The sequence below is a fragment of the Stomoxys calcitrans genome, chromosome 4 (genome assembly GCF_963082655.1).
Source record: "Stomoxys calcitrans chromosome 4, idStoCalc2.1, whole genome shotgun sequence".
Lineage (NCBI taxonomy): Eukaryota > Metazoa > Arthropoda > Insecta > Diptera > Muscidae > Stomoxys > Stomoxys calcitrans.
This window is the reverse complement of record NC_081555.1, coordinates 20,841,779-20,864,789: the sequence shown is the minus strand read 5'-3', so window position 1 is coordinate 20,864,789 and position 23,011 is coordinate 20,841,779. Positions and strand designations below refer to the sequence as shown.

The window sequence follows — 23,011 nt, the reverse complement described above, 5'->3', positions numbered from 1 at the left end:
AATCTGAACCGATTTCTTCCAATATCAAAAAAAAAAGACAGGCGGACGGACGGACAGACAGGCGGGAATAGCTAAATCGAGTCAGAAAGTGAATCGGAGTCCATCGGTATGATTGTTAATGAGTGTATCTTACTTCCTTATACGACAGTTATGTTGTAGGGTTTACAAATATTAAATATTAATGTACTCCGAAACGTAGAACGAAACAATTTTTAATTATTTTAAAATTTTTTTGTATTATAATATAAAATCTGGACCAAATGACCCATTTGCAACGGCCAATGACCTGCATCAATAAGAAGTATCTATGGAAAACATCATGCAGATAGCTTTATTCGTTCGAACGACATCGTGATTTCGGCTATCTATTGATCGGATGGACGAATATGAGTAGACTGACTTAACCCATTATCGACGAATGGGTAGAAAAATACCCAAGAATAGAACTGTCTTAGAAAATTCTAGCTCTAGTTAGGAAAGAGAGAAGCTAATGAAACTTGAATTGGTGTAAAGTGGATGAACGGGTTAGGTTTTGGTGTAAATTGGGTTGGTCGAAAATCGACAATTTTTTATAGCTCAAAAAATCAAACAAAAAATTTTCACAAAATTCTTAATAATCAGATATCTGGAAACCGTGTTGTTGCATTTGATGGCTTCTATATTAAAAAAAAAAATAATAAATTAATGGCGATAAGCCTTTTAAATCAAAGTGATTAATCCACTTTAGAGGCTTCGAAAAAAAAATCATATATATTTAATTAAAAAAAATTAATCATTTAATTGATTGGAGTCCACACCGGAACCATCGATATTGCAGGAACTGTTTGCCAGAAATCAACAGGTAGAAGACTACTGCTATTTATCGGAAAAATTGTTACCTGCACTAAAAGATTTCCCAAGTGAAGCCAACAAATTACCAGCGTAACAAAACTTTTAAAGGAGTAAAATCTTGTGTTAGAGAGCACTAACCTCGATTTTGGAAACTTTTACAAATATAATCCCCATATTCCGGTTGGCGACGGCCTAGTCGAATGTTGAAATTTTTGCAAAATGGCATTATGGTTGTCGAAGACGAAAATTCGTTTACTTTTTTGGTATCGCATAAGTCGAATTCGACTGTCAAATTTGACGGAAACTGTCGATATATACGTTAATTGCATTCTAAACAACAACGCATGAAATGTAAAATTCGCCTTCGACAACGGGAATAAGGGTGAATATATACTTTTACATAATTTTAACAAAAAATATTTACGATCGTGTATAATAATTTAAATAGGTTTTGGAGTAGGCCAAAAATACCAAAAAATTAGTAAATAGTTCGACCATTGGGCTAAAACTTTAATAGGACTCCGTTTATTGATATAAGGGAAGTACCTGCGTGAACTAAAAAGCAACAAATGTAGAGCGAAAAGCACTTAGTAGGCATCCCTGCCTTATATCCCAGAAACACCGACAGATCTAAGTCCAGCTTACGTAACTCCCAAGGTCGTCATCCGACTTGTGAAGAAGGCGCACGTAAATGAACAAACCACGAAAAGGAAAACAAAGTAGGCCAGAAGCTAGCAGCCGGTGATCAAGCTGTCCGAGCTGTTGAAAAAAATAGCTTATTACCAAAGCGCTCAAATGATGCCGACAGATGGGAGATCTAGATCACACTATACAGCTACTGGTATGTTGCAAATGTCCGATCGGCCTATACATCTGCCAATTTATTTTCTGTATTTCAATAAAAGCCATCCATTCTAGGGATATTCATTCTCATGATCATACAGCTCGACTCTGCACTTTGGGAGATTAAATAATGTCAAAGAAACTAATTTCAATTACTCGTACTTTGCTTTATTGAAAACTTCCTATAAATAAAACAAATAGCTGCTTATATCTATTTGCGCTAAGCGAATTCAAAACTATTTGTAAAAAATATATTGATAGCTAATCTTTGTAATTATTGTAAATATGTACAAAATATTAGATTTCAAAAATTCTATATAACAAATAAAATGTTTTTTGTTGGTAGTTTTAGCAAAATTAAGTAGTTGATGAGATGCCCTCATCGAGGTGAGTTTTCATGTGACGCTTAAATTGAATAGTCGATATAAACCTATAAAGAAAAAAATGTTTATTGTAGCTAAACAAATGAAACTATTTAAAATCCAATCTTCGCTTACGTCATAGGGCAGTCTTCGCATTTCTGCCGTTTTTTACCCTTATGCAATAGTTTGTGCTGTTCCAAGTTCCAGGATCTGGTAAATCCAGTGCCACATATATCACATATATGCGATTTTATACCCAGATGATTTTTGATATGTTTGTTTAGATCAGTGCGGCATTTAAAACTTCTGGGACATTCCGGACAATGGTGTGGACTTATTCCAGAATGACGCTCCACATGTTTCCTTAAGCTACTGTGATATTTAAATGCCCTGCCGCATAATGAACACAGATAAGGATTTTCTCCTGTATGAATGTTCATGTGTTCTTTCAGTGTGGGCTCGGAAGTGAATGTCTTTTCACAAACATGACACGTTAGATCTTTGTGAGCATTTAAATGCCGTAAAAGTCTTTCACGCAGGATAAACGATTTGCCACATTCTTCACAAGTAAATTTTTTTGCATCGGGATGTTTATTTTTAATGTGATCGGTCAGTGTTTTTACGGTAACAAAAGCTCGTTGGCACATATCGCAAGTGAAATTAGCGACGGCTGAGTTGCGCGTATGTACTTGACGATGGGATGCTAATGCATTGCGATTTTTAAAGCGTTTTGGACAATCCGAACACTGTAGACCTTCTGGAGGTATCGATTCCGTTCGATTCTTTCTGATTTTATGTAAATTCTTATGTATCTTCAGATAATGTGATGTGGAAAAACGACGTTTACATATTTCGCAAGAGTATGGCTTATCCAGAGAATGAACTGGGCTATGACGTTTCAGGCGGGAAGGACAATTAAATATCTTGCCGCAAACCTCACAGGGATATGATGGCCTGAGGGAGAAATTAAAGAATCCCTATTTGTAATGTTTAAATGTAACTTATTATACTTACTTTTTGCCTGTCTGGGGTTTGTCTGTTTCTATCGCTTCGGCAGTAATTTTGTATTCCGGAATCTCAGCACTAAAAAGGAAGTTATGCATTGAGCGAATTTGCCATTATTAAAAGCAATTATAAGATAAAAATAACATGCATTTGTTGGTTTATTGCAAATTTTGCCCATGAACATTCCACTAAGGAACAGGGGCAAACATCTCACATATCAATGAGTGCTGTCCGATTCATGTTAAAGCTCAATGATAAGGGGCCTCCATTTTATAGCCAAGTCCGAACGGCGTGCCGCAGTGCGACAACTCTTTGGAGAGAAGTTTTACATGACATAGGACCTCACAAATGTTGCCAGCATTAGGAGGGGAAAACCACCGCTGAATATTTTTTCTGATGGTCTCGCTAGGATTCGAACCCAGGCGTTCAGCGACGTAGGCGGACATGCTAACCTTTGCGCTACGGTGGCCTCCTTAGTTGGTTTATATAAATCCAAATTTTCAATCGCCTTAAGAAATTGCGTAAAGGCTTCTTTCATAAACACACATTTACATATATATAAAACTTTTAAACTCTGGATTTATGTGAGTTGTTATGTGAGGTAACATAGAAAATTATAGAACCTTACTCTAAATTTAAAAATTGTTCTTCGCTATCGCACGATGCTGTGCTACCTTCCAAATGCTCATATTCCTCCGAGGATGTGGGATTGTTGTCCATCTCCTGTTCGTCTTCTCCTTCCTCTGCATGCTCCCTACCATCATGGTCTTCAATATATTCTTCTTCTTGATTTTCATAAATGTCTTCTGATATTCTTTCTGGATCGCAGCGATGTGATTCCAAATCGGAAAAATTATTAAAATTTCTTTCACATAGTGTACAAAATGGTTCTCTAAAATTTTTCATTTTAATGTTTAAAAAATCAATGTATAATTTTAAATTTATGGATGCTTGAACTTACTTATAAGTTTCCGATTCCATTGATGATCGAATTTTTATTTTATTTTCATCGCTGAAAAAAAAAGTTGCTATATTACTATATTTTTGAAATTTTTTTTTAGTTTTATATATATATACATATATATTAGATCCTTCCCTCAACTATCATAACCACGCACCTTGAGGATGGGAAGGTCAGTTTAAGCGAATTTTTTATGGTATATGTGGTTTCCCTAAGAAAACGCCACTTGCCACAAATCACCAGATATGACAAGCAACTTAAAATCAATCGAATTGACTACCAGACCCAAACCATTTGAGGTGGTTTAAATTGTTGTAGGAGCATACAAATTTCCTAAACATACCTTGTGTTTAAAAGTTGATCATCCCTATCTAGATCTGCACCGTCTTCGTTTTTAAATTCCTCCAGTGAAATTTCGATATCAATATTTTCTTCTATTTTGTTATCATCATTAGCATAATGGTGTTTAAGTGTGTGTTGTTCCAATCGGGATAATCGATCGTAAACTTTTTCACATTTGTTGCATGAAAACTTTTTTCTTGTACTTAAATTGTTTCTATCTGTTATTGTCAGCGACATATAGTCTTTGTTTTGGTTGTTGTTGCTTTCTTGGCTGAGATATAGAAATGAAAAGAAGAACATTTTTTAATTATAGAAATGCAACTTAAATTACATATGTATGGATTCCCATTTGGGTCATGTACATACATCTCGGGTTTGTTTACACCTATTGTCGCTTTAGAATCATTTTGCATTTCTCCATTAGCCTCGAAATCAAATATTTCGATTTTCATCTCTGTACATTCCTCTTCCAGGGAGGTAGCTTCAAACTCCTTTTCAACAGAATCCCGCAACAAGCGACGTAGTTGATTATAGGTCTCAATGCTTAATTTTTGAAACTTATAACTGGTCACCAATTTGTCGACACATTCCTCGCAGATTAAATTAGAGAACTCAATGTCATCCTCTTCCTTGACTTTGATTTGTGGCACAATTTTATGCAACATTTCCAAAATTCTCTGGCTTTCATCCACATAATCAAAGATTTGGTAATATTTTTTGTTTGCTGCCATGCATGTGCGACACATAGAGAATATATCCGTGGACATTATTCCATATTCCAAGGAGATGTCGGCAACTTTTTCCTCTGCATCCATTTAGTGCAGCTGTATATTTTCTTTTTCACTAAAAATTTAAATGAAATTCCGATTAAGGTTTAGGTTTGTGTTTGAGATGCCAAAAAATAACAAACTGCTTAGTCGATAGCTTGACGGTTCTACCGACAGCTATTTTGGGGTCTCTAATTATTGTGGCGTGATATGTACAATGAATGTCAATGTTTCTCACAAAAAACAACTACATGCCCTGTTATAGAGCCTTAAGAAATGTTTTGCATTCCAGAACGTTTAATCATTAAATAAATATGTTGCATTCTGTTCCTTTCATTTTGTCATACAGATTTAATGATAACACCACATGTTTTAATAAACGGGGATAGTAAGCGGCAACAAGATTAACCGGCATGTAGTTGTCTTATGACCTGTCAAATTTAGCACATGTTGAGTTGTACATGTCATGTGACACAAACAAAACTGACATATGAACTTCTCTTTTCAAAATAGCACATGCAATTTTTTTCGATTAGAGCGTGATCTATTCCACCATAAAAAATCAGCTGATTTTGTTGTCAGTCGAATGAAAGCAACCCTAAATTAAATTGTTTTTACCACAAATTTTTGTTTAAGCTGAGTATTCTATTCAGTTTTTCGAGCGGAATGCTGTCAAACTCCATATATTTAAAAAACGACGGCGAAACGTTGGCTGAAAATCAGCGGAAAAGTAGTACTGTGTTTGTATTGTGGAAAATGGCAAAAAACTTTTATAGTGGCAAAACTTGAAACTATTTTTACTTTGTTTCATTGGTTTCAATGGTTCGCATTTGATTATTTATTTAATAGTGATTTCGATTCTGAAAAAAAATGTTACACTAATGTTGCACTTATACGACACAACATTTTGGGAATGCTGCCTTATCCCTCTCATAGTTTTACACTTTTTACATTTTCAATCGAACATGTTAATATGCCCGTATATTGTAATTTCAACCAAATAATGCTGTAAAATGTAGCAATGCATCTAATATGCCGTTAGCTAAATAAAACGCGATTACTTTTTCCTTTTTTTATGTATTTCTTTTTAATATTTTGCCAAACATTCTACAAATTGTTTTCTTCTTCTTCTTTTCAACCAAAATTTGCTTGAACGGTGGCATGCACATGAGATGATAGCAGCTGATTTAAAGTGCGGCATTCTCCATCCTAGCCTAGCCACGGTGTAGAAAATGCAGCATTTTTTCACTTTCAGTGGGCAACACCATTACAAACGAACATTTACCCGGTGGTGGGGTTACACTTTTTTGGAAAATCGAACACAAAATTTCGATCTCAGTGCAACATGTCGAAAAAATGCTGCACTTTTTTTCACAATCGAAATCACCATAAGAAAAATGTATATAAAATAGAGAAAACAAAAAGTGCAGATTAAGAAACGTGTTTTGGTATGGAAACAACAACATTTGATTTCTGTCAAATTTCGTTCGCGAAACAATTACAATTCATAAAAATCAGATTTTGCTTAAATTTGTAGGTTATGTCATACGAAAATAACATACAGGTGTGATAATAAAAGCATCACATGTGAATACAAAAAGTGGCATGTCATAAGACATCTACATGTCGTGTAATAGCGCCTTGAGCCAAGCGAGAAAACCCGTTTGATGTGTAAATAAAACACCCCTTTCATAAGATTGAAACGGATTTTAACTTTTAAACGTATATCTGTGGAGGGAAAAAAACCTTGGCCAAAAATGATCCTGTTTAAAAAACAAAAACAAATAAAATAAATAAATATTGCTTTGTTGGTGAGTAGAGTGATGAATTAAGGACCTGGAGCAGTTCTCTTATAAAGGCGTCTGGTATTGCTCTCCCAAACTTTAATATTTCTACTCGTTATGGAGTCTTTTCGTTAAAGGTTTTTAATTTATTTATTTTCTGTAATCAATAACAACTTTTCTCTCCGATATATCTAATTTTCTGAAATGTCCAGACATCAGCTATGAATTCTTGCCTAGATGTATTGACTGGGCGAAGTCTTCCTCTTATAGGGGATTCAACTTTAAAAGACGAAAAATGAAAACCTTCATTTTATTGGTATTCATTCTCAATGTTAAAGAGAAAGGTCGTATGGAAGACACAAACATGAAGTTTATTAGTTTTCATACTATTTATTTTATATATACTTCCTGTTCAATATCATTAAGGGATTTTAGCTATTTGGAAATAAATGAGCTGAGGTTTGTGCCCCTAATGTGGAGAAATTCTGCACATGACAAATTCATAATACGGACATGTAGTATTTTTTGGAAAACGTTATAAGTTTTCCAATTTATTTGTGGTTTTATTTCAGCCTGAGCCTGAGTTTGAATGAAGAATCACCTAACTTGCCTTCTTTAATGAAACCCCGAGACGAGTGAGTTCAGAATGGTATGATATTCACGTATTTTATTCAGAGGATTGTATGGGATACAACTTACATTTTATGTAGATGATGGAAAGCTGCCGATGCTGTGGTAAAAAGAAGAGATCGAGACTTCTTCGTGGCAACACCAAGAAGCATCGACCTCGATCCAACACAACAACACACAATGAGGATGATTAACTTGTTGCCATATTATTATTTACAAATACTGCTTAAAAACTATTACATGGTAATTCAATGTAGGTGCGCATCTTAACTAATTTAGATAATAAATTCAAATATTTCAATCAGATCAGAGGAAAACAATTGTACTTTCAACATTTACCTATACAAAAGATATTGTTTTGAATTCTAGGCTGTAGAGGAAAAGATGTCTTCACATTCAATTGTTCCCAATTGAAAATCTTACCAAGTTTTCCTTGCTTAACCCAATGTAAATGAACCATAACCAAAAAATGTTTCATATTGAAAATGCTTTTTATTACATTAATAATTCAAATGAAGAATAAAAAAAAGTTTTTTTTTTTAAATACCAATTGATGATAATTGTCATTTTTTAGAGTTCAGTAATCGTAAGAACTTTGTCTTTGGCCACGGAAACCCGAGTTGCGGTCGGCATTTTCAACGGAAGCGACCAATTGCATGACTTGGCCAATAGCACGACCTAAACAAGATCTGTCCAATCCATTGCCGCTGGGAGTTTTGCAATTTTCCAATTTTTCATCAGCGACTTCGATAAGTCTTTGCTTATTCTGGGGATTATTATAGAAGGCAGGAGAGTTAGATAGACGTTGAATCACTTTCCTCTTGAAGAACTGAGCTTCGGGGAAGCGAGATGCTGAACTCTTGAATTCATAGTCTTCAGAGTTTGATGAAGAATAACGATTCATTTTGGTCCATGGTTCAATGTTGTCGAACTCCCGTTGATTCCGTTGGTCCTCGAAATCGTAAGAGCTTGAGTAGGCATAGCTCTGCAATGTGGGATAATATTAGAGATTGAAATTTGTTATTCATTTTGACTGAAATGTTACCTGGGCAATCAAAGCGAAAATCAAAACGGCGACTACTTTCATTTTTGCTGTTATACTATGCAAACACTTGAACAACTAGATGCTTGCCTCAACGTCATGTGCACTTTTATAGTCGTATTTTGTTAATGTGTTATCTTCTAAAAAATAAAAAAGCAAAGGTTGCAAATTTGTGATGCGCTAATTGGCATATAGTTGATATACGGCAAAATGGCTGACATTACAATCTTTTTTGTTTTTACTCCAAGCGTAATGAATTCGTACAACACAAAAAATTGCAATTCAGTCCGAACTTCTTTATAATATATTTTACGAATGCGGTTTTCTTTATTTTTGTAAAGGCAATTTATTTCGTTAACTTTCTACAAGTCATCAAAAAAAACGGTTCATGTATATTTATTATTATTGTCTTTAATGTGGCATCAGAATATCAAGTGCCTCTATAGAAACCATCTCTAATTAACCTTTTTATTAAAGAAAGAAATGGTTGGCAGAATTCCCTCCAAAAGTCCGGTAGATGTCTGAATCGAGTTAATTTGATCAGAAATCACCTCAAAATATCGAAAACTTATATAGAGAATTTCATAAAATTTCAATAATTCTTCTTCGAAATTCTTCAAATGTGATTTAAATCGAGGTACCTTTTATTTTATTTCCCTTTGTATTTTTTTTTTTTTATAAAAATTGGTTTTTGCATAAACATCCACATTATTACATTAGGTCATCATTATGAGTGTGTAAATGCCGTCGAAGATGAAAAGCTGAATCAAAACTAAAAGAAATTCTTATAAATTTTAATAACTTATTTTTATGTAAACTATTTACTCACGATATATCACACAGCTCACATTTATGAGATTTTCCTTCAAAATGTAATCTTTTATGTTGTACTAAATTATAAGCTCTGGTAAAACGCGATCCACATATATTACATTGATGTGTTTTCAAACCCTTATGGGTTGCTAAATGTTTGTTGACATTTGAACGACATTTGAAGCGCATAGTGCAGTGGGGGCATTGATATTTTTTAGTGGTGGAATGCCTTTCAAGATGCTGACGTAGGTTGCCACCAGTTTTAAATGTCTTGCCACATTCTGGGCACAAAAATGGACTTTCTCCGCTATGCACACGCATGTGTTCCTTTAAGAAACACTCAAAGGCGAATTCTTTGTGGCACACAGTACATACAAGTTCTTTATCTCTGTGCTTACTAGTGTGTTCCAATAGTTGTTCTTCCAGAACAAATTTTTTGTCACACTTATGACAAGCATATTTTTCAGCATCAGGATGCTGATTTCGTATATGATCCACTAAGGTTTTGGATGACAGAAATTTACGCTGGCAAATGTTGCATAAGAAATTTGGTAGTTTAGATTTATCTGTGTGCATTCTACGATGTCCTGACAAAGCATTTTTATTTTCAAAACGCCTTGGGCAATCAGGACATTTAAAACCCTCCACAGAGTTTTGGGAAGATTCGTCCACATCTTTTTTCGTATGCAACAACTGATGAGTCTTCAAATAGTGTATGGTAGAAAAACGTCGTTTACATATATCGCAGGCATAGGGTTTATGAAGTGCATGAACTCTACTGTGACGATTGTAACGGGATATGCGATCGAATACTTTTCCGCACACATCACAAGGATAGCTGCCGCTTCTAAGGTTTTTCTTATCCGTCCTTGAAAAGAAATTGAGTTCAACATTAAATGAGCTAAACGGTTTAGATATACCCACTTTTCAATTTCACCTATGTATAGCTCTTCGATTTTCGAGTCTTCTGTGGAAATTTTGTTTTCTGTAAATGAGTCTCTTTTAAAATGGTTTTTAATATTTGTTTTTGAACTTTATAAAGATTTTGTAACTTACTTAGCATTTATATAGGTATCTTTACCATCTAAAATCTCTCTATCACTATTCCATTCTTCTTCGTTTAAGTTTTCAATTTCAAAGCCATATAAATCATTAAAATCTTCATTTTCCTCGACAACTTGTGAGTCTATAACTTCAGAGATATTTTCTTTAATTTGGTCATCTATATTGTCCAATAGTTCGATAGAAGCCTCATTTGTTTTGTGTCCTTCCAAATGACTTTTGTATATATTCTCATTGTCAAAACTTTGCTTGCACATATCACATTTAAAAAAATATATTTCCGCAAACATGCAACAATGTGATTTTTGGTTGGACAACTGGTCGAAGTTTTTACCACAATCAGAGCAGGTCAACTCTGGGCTAAATTAAAAAAAAATAAAAATTTATTACATAAATTTTGCATAAGTAATTCAACTATTTGTCATTTAAAGCTAACTCACTTGAGAGGGCTATGTGATTGCTTTGTGTCTTTTTCTTCTTTATCAATGATGGCAGTAAAGTCTCTGAAATTCCAGATTGTAATTTAATTAAAAAGTTACTATGGAAAAACCAATTGGGAGTCCTTTCTTTTGGTGTATAGCTTCATTTATTCACCTGTATTCATTTCTTTCTAGTAGCCTCTCTTCATCTACGTCGCAATCTTCTATTGTTGTTTTGGACTCTTTATATTCGTCCACATTTAAGTTGTGCTCATTTGACAAAATTAATTGGCGAAGCTGGTTGTTCGACTCCAAGCACAAATTATGAAATTTATAGCAAATAATTAATTTCTCCACACAAGATTCACATATAAGAGGAGGAAATTCACATTCATCATTTTTAATTTGGAGTTGAGGTACAATTTCATCTAGCATTTCCATAATTATATGACATTCATCCACATAATCGGAGATTTGATAGTACTTCTTTTCAGCCTCCATGCAAGTGCGACATATTGATGATATATCGGGTAAAATCTCAAATTCTACAAGACCCTCTGTCTTTTCCATTTTATATATTTTTACCAAGGTAAATAAACAAACGACAAACATCGATAACAATGTGCACAACAACATGCACGCTCTTATCGACAGTATGGAGAAACTACCTAAATTGAATCTTAGTTCTTTGTGAAAGACAAATTTCGATACTCTTCTAAAGGCTGGTGCTATATTCGTTTTCCACAGTTGAAAGCACACAGTTTTTACGTTTTCTTTTGTGAAAAACGACAAAAATCTCAATGAAAATATAATACTTTTATGAAGGTTTTTTATAAGTAATGAGGGAATGTCCTACTGAATGAAATCAGTAAGTTATTTTTCTTTAAAATCTATTATCTTAAAAAAGTAATCACGAAAAAATGTTGCGAAAAACGAACATAGTAACAATCATAAGGGTGGATTAGGCTAACTCTAGCTTACAACGCGCAGCACTGATGCATGTTTAAGCAATCTAACGCGCCCAGCATGGTACAATTAGGAGATTTCGTCATTAGCACAACAAAAATGTACCCCCAACGAAACTATCTTGAGTGGCAAATGCCGAAAATTGAAATATCAAATTTGTTTTAGAAACTTCGGTTTACAACTTATCTTCTTCCATCTTTATAACACTCTTTTGTGGTTTATGTGTAGAATATTGGATCAAAGATAACCTCTTTTTAAGATTTTAGAAAAAAATCACAGCTGTGTTATTAAGCCTTTGACATTTAGATTTACAGCAAAGTCAAAGCAAAAATACAAAAAAAATTGTACTCAGCTGTTCGCATGACCTCACCTTATAAGTGCCTTTTGCTTCCCACGAATTTCTAAAAATCAGCTTGTGCAGATGAGCGCGTACAAAGAGAATGCAAACAAAAATATATCATCTTAATAACGTCAAACCTGGCAGACTGTTAACTTCTGCTCGCGTGAGACCACCTTATTAAATCCGCCTTGATGTCTTAGCTTCGTTTTTTTGATGTTCTAGTGACGCTACCTCCTAATTATACCATGATTATCTAAAGTCAATCGAACGACGTTCTTGAATGTCAAAAGTTCCATTACAGCTGGCCCTTTAACATATGTATGTATATGTTTAAACCAAAACAAATGAACAAAAACAAATGAACTAAATTAAAATTATTGCAAAAGTTGAAGTACGATATGTCCTCTTTACTGGGGCGCATTTGTCGCACCTGCCTCTTGGTATCACCCGAAATGTACAATTTCCAAGATATGAAGGATGGAAATCGAATAATAGATATGCTGAATCAAATTGTTACCATTGATGTATTCTGTGAAGATGACTTGGAAACATCATTGCCTAGAGAAATTTGCTTGGATTGCTGTGAAAAGTTGCATATATCACACAATTTTCAGCAGATGTGTATAGTCAATAATAAAAAAATACGAAGTCTCATTAGGAATCAAGAGGTGGAGAAACTATGCGATATAGAATCAAAGGAAAGTGCGAAAGATTTTGGAAAAAGCCGCTATGAAAACAAGGATCGCTTTAAATTGGAAGACAATATTAAAGGCAAATATGACAACATTGTAAATGTTCGTGGTGGATTGATTTGCTTAAAATTGCAGGTAAGTATGTAAGGATAAACTAGGAAGTGATTCACAGATTAATACAATAAGTTTATTTGCTAACTCATAGCCTAAAAACAGGCAAGAACAACAAGACATTAGCGTGAACAATTCAAGGACAGGAATGACTGACAACAATGTAGAAAGTGAAGAGGATGAGGACAATGTACCACTTAGTGTGCTTCGCAATCGCGAAGATGAAGGCAATAGCGAAATTGTTCATAGGCAAGTGTACAAATTAAAATCTACCATCATTTCATGAAAGTTTAGAACTATTATTTTCTTTATTTATTCTTTAGGTCTTTGGAAGACAAAAACATTTACATTTTACCCCTTTTTGTTTTTGCAGGACATCTGATTCTCATAATAAAGATAAACAAAAATTTATAAACAAATGCGATTTATGTGTGAAAGAGTTTTCTTCAAACAAATTGTTGCAAAAACATAAACGAAGTAAACATGTACAAAACCCAACTTCTGTCAAAGAAAAACATACAAATAATATTTCAACGAATAATGGACACATTCAGGAGTTCTTGGACAGCAATGACGATGACATGACTATTGTTTGCAATAGGTGAGATATAAGACAATAATAAATTTCTAAAATGTCACGCTGAAGTTTCTTATAGTCTAATTTTTAAATAATCTCTTTTCGGAAAATAGCGAGTTTGATGAAATGTCTGCTAGCGAAGAAGAGGACCACACTTTGGTTATAGAAAAAAATGCTGCTCTACCCCATAACTATCCTTGCACAGAATGCCAGGCATCATTTCGTTTTCAGAAGCAATTGGAAAGACATATTAAAAAGCATAATGAAGCTCATCGTTTTGTTTGTATAACCTGTAATGATCGCTTCAAATATCCCTTTATGCTAAAGAAGCACATCGAAACGCATCATCAATCTGAAAAGTCAAAATCAAAAATAACAAAACTGAAGAAAGATAATGTGGAAAAACCGCATGAATGCAAATATTGCCCTTCAGCGTATACAAATGTAGGGGGATTGGCACAACACATGAGCAAAAAGCACCCAGAAATAGTGCCATTTAAGTGTGACAGATGCGAGAAAACATTTGTAGTTGAAGAACACTTAAAAATTCACACCAATAGGCACATGGGTATCAAAAACTTTAAATGTGAGCTGTGTGAAAAATGTGAGTAGTAGCACTGCAGTGAATCAAAATTTAATTTAAATTTTACATTAATAATTTTAGCATTTTCATTTAAATTTGCTATGAAACAGCATATGAGAATCCATACGGGAGATTTAAATTACTTATGTACTTTATGCGGCAAAAAGTTCTATAGACCAAGTAATTTAAGGCAACACATGCAAAGGCATGGAGACGAGAAACCTTACACTTGTCCCAATTGTCCTAAACGTTTTAAATGTCCCTCTGATCGGTATATACATTTAATGACACATCAGGAGGGAAAAAATCATGTGTGCTCAACATGTGGTGCTAGATTTTCCAGAGTAGATACTTTGCAGCAACATCAAATACTACATACGGGGCAAAAACCATACAAATGCGATCAGTGTCCAATGGCGTAAGTAAAGCAGATACATCTTTAAGATATCGGTTATTTATTCTCATTATTTATCAATTTGTTCCAACTCCAGCTTTCCCCGCCTAATGAATCTTAATCGCCATTTACGCACACATACCGGAGAAAAACCGTACAAATGCAAGTACTGCAATAAATCCTATGCACAAAGTAATGATTTAAACAAGCATTTAAGGACTCATCTTGGTGAAAATACTTACATTTGTACACAATGTCCGGCGGCATTTAAATATCAGGCAGACTTAAAAACCCATGTTGGCGAACATTATCGTAAACAAAAGGAAGAGGAACAACGCAGTAACGCAGGAAACTCCTCCAATGAAACCACAATCAATAACACAGCAGAGTGCAATGAATAAATGTTCAATATTGGTAATTTACATTTTTTGAGTAGCACTTTTATGTAAGTGAAGTTGACCAGCTAACGCAATCTTAACCAAAAGAATCGATCGATTGATTTAATCGGTCATGAAGGTGTGTTGCGGATGCACCCTAATATAAACAATCAGACGATTCTACTTGCCCAAAGATTCGAAAGAAGACACAAATGCGAATCGATATGTTTTTTTTTATTGATGACTCATAAGGACAGAAGAAACGTATGATGAATAAAACAATGATCATGCAGGTAATGGACACGCAGTCATGGCCCCAGATATTTCCATAACGCACACTGGTCAACTGGTCTGGCAAAATGGGTATACATATTTTATTATTAGTATATTAGTACAGTGACAGTACAAGTGGCATACTGCCCTAATTATTTACGATGTTACACTATGTATAATTTGTACAATTGATGCCTGATGGCTTATGTGGGTTTGTCTTCTGCCCATCTGGTATGACAACTTATTTTTTTCCTCTGGTTGTCTGTTTTGCATTTATTGGCCTGCCGTGGGCAAAAAGGTGTTACCTTCAATATTATGTATGCGGCCGGATAGAAAGAGCAATGAAGTACGTTACTGTGTAGGTGAGCTCTGACCGGCTCGTTGATCATAATGCCACGACGGGAATGGTTGCCCATGACTTATAAGAAATTGTCTGCGCATTATTTGTTTCCTACTTTTTCCAGGCGATCTACATTGGTTCACTAACGTGCATTTCATCGAAAAGCCAAATGTAAAAGGGTATGATCAGGTTGTGTGCGTGTGTGTTTGCCGGCTGGGATATATTTTTGGCAAATTTAGTTTTTTTATATCCTCTGGTCAATGAGTCATTTGTGTTGCATGCCAGAGTGTAGCGGGTATGATTTTATATAAATTACAAAGTGCTGTCGCTCCGAAAATCGGCTAAACAGGTCGTTAATCATTAAGCTAATCCATCTAATCGTTGATAGAATCCATTAAACGTATATATATTTACAAAGTTCTTTTTTGTAAATTGACGTTCAAACGCCCAACATTTGGCAGGTCTACCTATACAAGTTGGTAAACCAACTCCTTTATGAATGTGTTTCAAAAAAGTTAGACGTCGAATACGAATAGAGCGCGCTCTTATCGGCATGTGTATGGTACTTTGTTTTATAGACATATATCACATATATGTCCGATGAAATGAAAGTTTGACTTAATTGCAAAAGTTGCATATTTATTCCAATATCCACTTGTCATATTAAATAACATATAACATGTATTATCGTCTAATGGCAGCTTTAGATATAAATTGTAATAAATATAAACACTACCAAAGTTTTGCATAAAAACATCTTCGTCGTTTGTAATAGATTAATGGGGCCTAAAGATGAGGCCGAGCCAATAGACAGCGCCTGTACTACTGTACTGCATTTCCCCACTGTTCATTTGAAGCCAAGCCGACTTCAAATATATGACGCCGGCAACAATTTGTTATCGGCTTGTAGCATCAGCTTAGCAGCTGATGTTTGTTTATATCTTCTAGAAACAAAATTAAATTAAAAAATAAATATGTCCTGTCTGATGGGACGTATTTGTCGAACCTGTCTATTGGAGTCACCCACAATGCACAAGTTATTGGATGTGAAAGATGATAAATTAATAGAAGATGTGCTAAATAAGACAATTCCTAACAATATGTTCTTCGAAAATGAACAGGAGCTATCATTGCCAGTAGAAATTTGTAGCGATTGCTTGGAAAAATTATACATTGCTTACGATTTTCAACAAATGTGTATGGCCAATAATGAGAAGTTGCGAACTCTCATAAAGCTTCAAGAGACGGAAGATATATTAGTTCCAGAGACAGGCGGCGAAAGCGACCAAGATATCCTGCAATATGGCACGGAGGAACTGAATGATAATTGTGATATGCAATCTATGAAATCTGAGCTTGAAGATGAATTCTGCTCCAGCGAAGTTCAAAATGCTTTTGATATATTGGTGGATTCATCCAAGGAGGATGTAGACATTCTTGAAGAACAACAAATCGACGAGGTTAAAATAGAAATTGAGGCCATGGACAACCTGGAAAATGAATTTCTCGAAGCGGAAAATAAAATTGGGGACGAAACCAATCATGACGAGGATGAATATTGGCCAAATGATTTGGATAATAACGGCAACGCTAAAGCGTAAGTACAAAAAGATTAAAGAATTTGAACCTTTAAAAGATATTGACGTTTTTTGAAACAGCATGGTGACAAAGAATCGCAAAACGAAATTAAACAGAAAATATGTCAAGCGCATCTCCTCTAAAGCGACCAACAACAACAAAACCTGTCTCCAATGCAATAAGACTTTTAACAAGCGCGCTTTTCTAACACGCCACATGTCTGTTCACAATGAGGAAAATACATTTGTCTGCCATATATGCGACTATCGATTTTCTACGGAAAAACTATTAAAAGTTCATATTTCTTATAAGCACAACCGCGGTGTAGCCATAAGTTTAGCTGGTGGTCCCTATCAGTGTCCCGATTGCCCAATGGTATTTGAAGAAACTAGAGCTTTGTCCGCTCACAGAGTAATGCATTCGGAAAGGGATTTTAAATGTAAGGTATGTGGTGTAAACCTAAAGACCCTATCTGCGGTAACACGACATATGAACCAAAAGCATCCTGGAGTTCTACCGTACAAATGTGAAATGTGTGAAAAGGCATTTCCAGTAGAGACACACTACAACGACCATTTAAATATGCACAAGGGCTACAAGAAACATAAATGTGAAATGTGTGATAAAAGTAAGTACCTATTTCCATATCAATTGAAAAATGCTAGTTATATTTTTGGTTTTAAGGTTTCCCCAACAGCACTGCCCTCAAAGACCATATGCGTTCCCACACTGGAGAGTCGCCCTACTTGTGTTCCCACTGCGGCAAATCTTTTAAGACATCGAATATACTACGTCAACATTTACAAAGACACGGAGAGAAGAATTTTCAATGTCCCGAGTGCCCTATGCGTTTCTATGCCAAGGTCAATCTTCAAAAGCACATGTGTACTCATTCCAAAGAGAAACCTTTCGTTTGTGATATTTGTGGTTCATCCTTTACAAGAGGAGACTCCCTGAAAGCTCATCGCTTTAAGCATACTGGAGAGCGACCCTTCAAGTGCGAAGAGTGTAATATGAGGTAATTTGAATTTAATATTTCTTAATCAATTTTAGACAAATATTTTTATTAAATTTACAGTTTTGTTTTTAAACGCCATTGGATGAGGCATAAGATAACACATACTGGAGAAAAACCTCATATGTGTACCTACTGTGACAGGAGTTATGCAGCCAGCGGAGATTTAGTCAAACATTTGAGAACGCATTTGGGGGAAAATACATACTTTTGTGATGAGTGTCCTCTTACCTTTAAATATCAACACGATTTGAGAGATCATAAAAATCAGCATTACAAAGAGAAAGCTGTCAATTTAGAGACTGTGGATAAAGATGTGTCCTAGTATGGCCAATTTTCCATATACATGTATATAAATAACATTTGTAATATTTTTATTTTATTTCCAAATTATGTAATTCAGTGATAATATATGTGTATATCTATTTATTTTTAGTTTTTCATTTTCCTAATTGAAGAGATAGTTAAGATACGGAGGGAGTGAAACATAAAACACACCAAATTAAGTTGTCTCAAGGGCAGAACAGGAATAAAACATAGAACATATAGTGATAAGAAGAAAAAGACTTCGTATGATACATGGACCAGTTTGCGTTAATGGAGAATATAGACGTCGCATGAACCACGAGCCGCATGACGACGATAGCATAGTTAAACGCATCAAAATACAACGGTTGTGTAGGCTAGGTCATGTTGTGGGAAAGTATGAAGAAGCCCCAGCAAATAAGTCTTTTGAAAGCGATCAGGGTGAAAAGATCAAGTGCAGAGAGACATATCGAATCTGACACCAAGTCAGAGATTTTAGAAGGAGCGCATTAGATCAAGGGGCTTGGAACGCTATTCTGCAATCCTATGGCACCCGGTTGTACGTACCGGATTGATCCGATGGAGTTCTTCATCGGCAAGGGCTGCCGCCTCAGTGCTACAACTACAACAACGCTATTCTACTTTCGGCTAATAGGACGAATGTTTTGTTATAGCCAACTTATGTAAGTACACTTATTAAAAATGCCGAACATTGCCAACTGGATTGGTTCGTTACTATTACCGTATGGTAGCGGTAAGTATACGTTTGGGATCTTTTTTGTTATCGGGGTAGAGGTTTTTTTCTTTTAGTTTCATGGAACAACGCATTTAAAGGTGCATTCATCCGCCTAGACGATGGGGACACATTGCATTTTCGTAAAAGCCAACCTATAATTAGTTGAGCATCTTGTATAATCAATATTGTTGTTAATTGCCGTTCGCTGGGTGTATGTTAAGAATCGGAGAAAAATCACATTCCGGTCCTTACGACATACGACCGATCGCCGCGGGAATATTATGTTCATGGAAATGAAGGCCATTGATAAGTTTTGAAAACTTATTGACACCCTTCAAATAAATTTTGAAATAGAAGCACACCATGTTTATATCGCCTACAATCTATTGTGAGTGGTTATATTGTGATTGATGCAATTACCAGATGAATTTTCATCATTCCATTGTGAATGTAACATATGATGGTTCTATTGTTAATTGTTTTATACGTGTAAAAATAAGGTCTCACCAAAATAAACCCAAGCCCACGAACATTGGAACCAATGATTCCAATGAGCAAAGACTCAAGTGTGTAACGATCCAGTAACCCACTAATTAATTGAAATCATGGCGGCAACATTGCGTTATCGTGGCAACAAGAATAACCTTGTGGAAATTGCTAAGACTCTCGATGCCTTCAAGAAGGTGCCGGAGAAATACACCGAGACCACAGAAATAGGAGGAACATGTAAGTTTTAGGATTATCAATACCATGTCCTTCTGGAAGCTCCAAGATGTGAGTAACTCGTTCAGGTATATAGGAACGACCATTGCGGGAACAAAGTGGCTATTCCTTATTTAAAGGCGCCAATAATTTTCCTTGCCATATCGAATATCCCAGGCACTCTGCTTAAGCAAGAGCAGGTAACGCCAAGAATTTCACTGAGACTATCCAACTCAATACCGCTGATTGCCCGCGACTGCTACAGAAAATTCCACTATCTCCAACCTAACCTGTGGACGCGTTCGACAATTCTTGTTGTTTGTTGTTGTTTTTGTAGCCATATTTCCAAATGGAGGTGGCTGTCCTGTAGGTGAGTAAGCTCGTTCCAGTTCCAAGACCTATTGCCGCGTAACTAGCTTTGTTATATTGAGGATTATTCATCTATCAGGAACATCCTACTAACCAACAAAGTAATATTCTCCTCGTAGCGGAGTGTGACTGAAAGATATCTAACCATATGAAGAACAACATGCCTTAATGGCGCAAATGATAACCACCAGTTTGAATTCGATCCCCTCTGCAGTGTTTTACGTGCCTGGACAAAGACTGCCACCCATTCACAATTCTGTGGCTACAACAACAACCACAAGCAGTTAAAATTGTTCCTTTTAACAAATTTCCCTTCCTTATCGATGCCATAATTAATTTCTCTTATTTTCTTATCCTCCTTTAAGTATCGCTGATAAGCCGCTTGCTGATCATATATTTAATATATAGAGAGATACAATACTATCAGGATGCAAAACTTAAATATCAATTTGAACCCGATACCGAAACGGAGAAGGTACAAATGCACGTCGATATAACAGTAGCTATGCCTTGTAGTTCTCTATCAGGTGTAGACCTCATGGATGAAACTCAACAAGATGTCTTTGCCTATGGTACTTTACAGCGTGAGGATGTGTGGTGGAAATTGGAACCTGAAGAACGTGAGGAATTTGAACGGCAACAACACCTAAATCATTTTCTGCGTGAACAGTATCATTCTGTGGCTGATGTACTTTTTAAGGATATCATTAAGACAAGTGAACTTAATCATCCCCAAAAAGAGTCTAAGCGTCCCTCATCGCCACATGAAAAGTATGATGCATGTCGATTGCATGGCACATTGGGTATACACAAAGTAGCGGGTGTTTTACATATGGTTGGTGGAGCTCAACCCGTAGTGGATATGATTGGCGATCATTTGATGATAGGATTTCGTCGTTTGCCTTCGAATTTTACCCACCGTATTAATCGCTTGAGTTTTGGCCAATATGCCAAACGTATAATTCAACCTCTAGAGGGTGATGAGACACTGGTCCCAAATGAGCAGACTAGAGTTCAGTATTTTTTGAATATAGTACCCACTGAGATACACAACACATTCTCGACCATAAATACATATCAATATTCTGTGACGGAAAATATACGTGTATTGGGTAGGTTAAAAATAAATTAAAAAACTACAAAAAAACTTGAAACATTTATTTTTGGGTCCTTTTTTTTGTACCTTAGATGGCGATGGCAGCTCATATGGATCGCCTGGCATTTACTTCAAATACGACTGGTCTGCTTTGAAGATCGTTGTGCGCACTGATCGGGAGAATTTAATCAATTTTACAATTCGATTGTGCTCCATTATATCGGGCATAATTGTTATATCGGGTAAGTAACAAACATGTATTCTAAACATTTGTAATATTGTTATCTTTTCTAATTTAAGGTATATTAAACTTTATCTTGGTTTCTGTACAAAAAACACTCCTGAGAATTTTTGCTCCTCAGCTATTGAAAAAGAGATTGAAGGAATCTCCGGAAAGTACACCTTCGGCTAAGCCAAATAACGTAAATGATTCTACGCCAACACCTCAGCTAATAGTTAATAGTAATAATTTGATCTATACGGCAAATACCATGTCTACCCAAGTGACACCACTTATCCCAACAACACAAAATGAAAAAAATAATGGTTGAATTTATTTAAATTAGAAAAAAAAAAAAAAAAACATTCCAAAGAATCTCCTGTTAAATATCTTAATAAAAACATTTGTACTTTTATACCATATACAATACATTTCTTAACTAACATCGATGATAAAGTAAAAGTTTTTTCATTAAAGCTACCGAAAATTGAAGACAATATGTGATTAACAAATGCTTGAAGAGCAAAAGTAAGGTTAATTCGTGACCCCTAACAATTGTGATCAAAATCGGTCAAAAAATAATTCTTACCCTTCCAACATTTAAAAAATGGTCATATCTCCTTCACTAAGCCTCGTAGAGCAAAAGTAAAGTTAATTCAGGATCACTTCCTGTTAGTTAACTCTGGATCACCTGTAACGTTAATTCAGGATCACTTTGGAAAATTTGTTGAAATCCGTTCAAAATATGTAATGTCTCCTTAACGAAGAGCAAAAACATGATTAACTGGTGAACCATTACCAAATTTTCAAAATATTAACTTCAAATAGCTGTAACTTCTTAAATTTGTCGAATTACTTTACATCAATAGATTGGTAAAGGAAATCTCTTTTCATAATGGTATCACACGTTTTGATACTCAAGTATATTCTATCCTTTTTTATCTAATAACTAGCAAGCGGACGATTTTCAGCTTTTATCATAGGGTACCCCCTTATCAAATTTTCAAAATTTTTACATCGAAATTTTTTTTCGATTTTCAGCCTGAAATGAATTTTTATGCATTCGTTATGCGTTCTTAATCCAAAATTATTTGGTTTCCCAAGTCAAAAGTCGAAAATCGAGCAAATTTCCACAAGTTACTAAAAATGCTATCAAAATTTTCCCTGCCCTGCCCAAATGAACTTCAAATATCTGTAACTTCTTCAATTTTTCGAATTTCTCAAATTACATTACATCGATGGATTGGTGAAGGAAATCTCTTTTCATAATGGTATCACACGTTTTGATACTCACACATATTTTATCCTTTTTTATCTAATAACTAACAAGCGGAAGTGCGCTTTGAGAGGCAGTGGACGATGTTCAAAGAAGCTCTTAAAGAAACTGAAGAGAGATTGAACGCGTCCATGAATAAGAGATTTGAAGAAGTGGAACTGAAGCTGTTAAATTATGTAGATACACACATACAACGAAT

General features: G+C 35.1%; 5 protein-coding genes and 1 long non-coding RNA gene across 7 annotated transcripts; 4 read left to right on the top strand and 2 right to left on the bottom strand.

The window, feature by feature from the left end:
• Nucleotides 1-1,879: 1,879 nt before the first annotated feature.
• LOC106085930 (zinc finger protein 845) lies at nucleotides 1,880-11,458 on the bottom strand. The gene is made up of 14 exons (XM_013250420.2): nucleotides 11,037-11,458; nucleotides 10,883-10,945; nucleotides 10,437-10,802; nucleotides 10,305-10,379; nucleotides 9,397-10,248; nucleotides 8,571-8,625; nucleotides 8,120-8,510; nucleotides 4,711-5,161; nucleotides 4,346-4,615; nucleotides 4,003-4,053; nucleotides 3,670-3,933; nucleotides 3,051-3,119; nucleotides 2,172-2,990; nucleotides 1,880-2,104 (listed from the first exon to the last, which is right to left on the bottom strand). Exons 1-14 carry the CDS (start codon nucleotides 11,429-11,431, stop codon nucleotides 2,032-2,034), a joined length of 4,194 nt encoding a protein of 1,397 aa, XP_013105874.2. The 5' UTR covers nucleotides 11,432-11,458; the 3' UTR covers nucleotides 1,880-2,031.
• On the top strand, nucleotides 7,205-8,009 carry LOC106085903 (uncharacterized). Its single transcript, XR_001221049.2, has 3 exons — nucleotides 7,205-7,354; nucleotides 7,468-7,544; nucleotides 7,606-8,009. It is a non-coding gene; the product is annotated as an uncharacterized LOC106085903 (long non-coding RNA).
• On the bottom strand, nucleotides 7,998-8,680 carry LOC106085899 (uncharacterized). The gene is made up of 2 exons (XM_013250365.2): nucleotides 8,571-8,680; nucleotides 7,998-8,510 (listed from the first exon to the last, which is right to left on the bottom strand). Exons 1-2 carry the CDS (start codon nucleotides 8,610-8,612, stop codon nucleotides 8,103-8,105), a joined length of 450 nt encoding a protein of 149 aa, XP_013105819.2. The 5' UTR covers nucleotides 8,613-8,680; the 3' UTR covers nucleotides 7,998-8,102.
• A 1,000-nt stretch (nucleotides 11,459-12,458) lies between the features above and the next one.
• LOC106084633 (zinc finger protein 260) lies at nucleotides 12,459-14,946 on the top strand. The gene is made up of 6 exons (XM_059367995.1): nucleotides 12,459-12,994; nucleotides 13,065-13,219; nucleotides 13,344-13,571; nucleotides 13,661-14,151; nucleotides 14,212-14,548; nucleotides 14,622-14,946. Exons 1-6 carry the CDS (start codon nucleotides 12,566-12,568, stop codon nucleotides 14,923-14,925), a joined length of 1,944 nt encoding a protein of 647 aa, XP_059223978.1. The 5' UTR covers nucleotides 12,459-12,565; the 3' UTR covers nucleotides 14,926-14,946.
• On the top strand, nucleotides 14,871-18,536 carry LOC131997289 (gastrula zinc finger protein XlCGF57.1-like). Of its 2 annotated transcripts, XM_059367997.1 has the most exons (5): nucleotides 14,871-14,938; nucleotides 16,463-17,111; nucleotides 17,173-17,720; nucleotides 17,777-18,110; nucleotides 18,171-18,536. In XM_059367997.1, exons 2-5 carry the CDS (start codon nucleotides 16,489-16,491, stop codon nucleotides 18,430-18,432), a joined length of 1,767 nt encoding a protein of 588 aa, XP_059223980.1. In that variant the 5' UTR covers nucleotides 14,871-14,938; nucleotides 16,463-16,488; the 3' UTR covers nucleotides 18,433-18,536. The 2 variants fall into 2 exon arrangements, with proteins under 2 accessions (XP_059223980.1, XP_059223979.1); XM_059367996.1 differs by lacking the exon at nucleotides 14,871-14,938 and having other exon boundaries at nucleotides 15,045-17,111.
• A 1,073-nt stretch (nucleotides 18,537-19,609) lies between these two features.
• On the top strand, nucleotides 19,610-21,979 carry LOC106084896 (endoplasmic reticulum-Golgi intermediate compartment protein 2). Its single transcript, XM_013248856.2, has 4 exons — nucleotides 19,610-19,875; nucleotides 20,586-21,332; nucleotides 21,409-21,558; nucleotides 21,617-21,979. Exons 1-4 carry the CDS (start codon nucleotides 19,755-19,757, stop codon nucleotides 21,865-21,867), a joined length of 1,269 nt encoding a protein of 422 aa, XP_013104310.2. The 5' UTR covers nucleotides 19,610-19,754; the 3' UTR covers nucleotides 21,868-21,979.
• The last annotated feature ends 1,032 nt before the right edge of the window (nucleotides 21,980-23,011 follow it).

Bases quoted from the DNA above. Each gene is read 5' to 3' on its own strand.
- LOC106085899 (XM_013250365.2), bottom strand. From the start codon at position 8,612: ATGAAAGTAGTCGCCGTTTTGATTTTCGCTTTGATTGCCCAG. The intron at 8,511-8,570 runs GTAACATTTCAG...CCCACATTGCAG, and splicing joins TTTTCGCTTTGATTGCCCAG to AGCTATGCCTACTCAAGCTC.
- LOC106085930 (XM_013250420.2), bottom strand. From the start codon at position 11,431: ATGGAAAAGACAGAGGGTCTTGTAGAATTTGAGATTTTACCCGATATA. The intron at 10,380-10,436 runs GTAAGTTACAAA...CCATTTTAAAAG, and splicing joins GATACCTATATAAATGCTAA to AGACTCATTTACAGAAAACA. The intron at 5,162-8,119 runs GTTCTTACGATT...TACAGCTGCACT, and splicing joins TTTCCGTGGCCAAAGACAAA to AAATGGATGCAGAGGAAAAA.
- LOC106084633 (XM_059367995.1), top strand. From the start codon at position 12,566: ATGTCCTCTTTACTGGGGCGCATTTGTCGCACCTGCCTCTTGGTATCA. The intron at 12,995-13,064 runs GTAAGTATGTAA...GCTAACTCATAG, and splicing joins TGATTTGCTTAAAATTGCAG to CCTAAAAACAGGCAAGAACA. The intron at 13,572-13,660 runs GTGAGATATAAG...TTCGGAAAATAG, and splicing joins ATGACTATTGTTTGCAATAG to CGAGTTTGATGAAATGTCTG.
- LOC131997289 (XM_059367997.1), top strand. From the start codon at position 16,489: ATGTCCTGTCTGATGGGACGTATTTGTCGAACCTGTCTATTGGAGTCA. The intron at 17,112-17,172 runs GTAAGTACAAAA...TTTTTGAAACAG, and splicing joins AATAACGGCAACGCTAAAGC to CATGGTGACAAAGAATCGCA. The intron at 18,111-18,170 runs GTAATTTGAATT...TTAAATTTACAG, and splicing joins TGCGAAGAGTGTAATATGAG to TTTTGTTTTTAAACGCCATT.
- LOC106084896 (XM_013248856.2), top strand. From the start codon at position 19,755: ATGGCGGCAACATTGCGTTATCGTGGCAACAAGAATAACCTTGTGGAA. The intron at 21,333-21,408 runs GTAGGTTAAAAA...TTTGTACCTTAG, and splicing joins GGAAAATATACGTGTATTGG to ATGGCGATGGCAGCTCATAT. The intron at 21,559-21,616 runs GTAAGTAACAAA...TTCTAATTTAAG, and splicing joins GGGCATAATTGTTATATCGG to GTATATTAAACTTTATCTTG.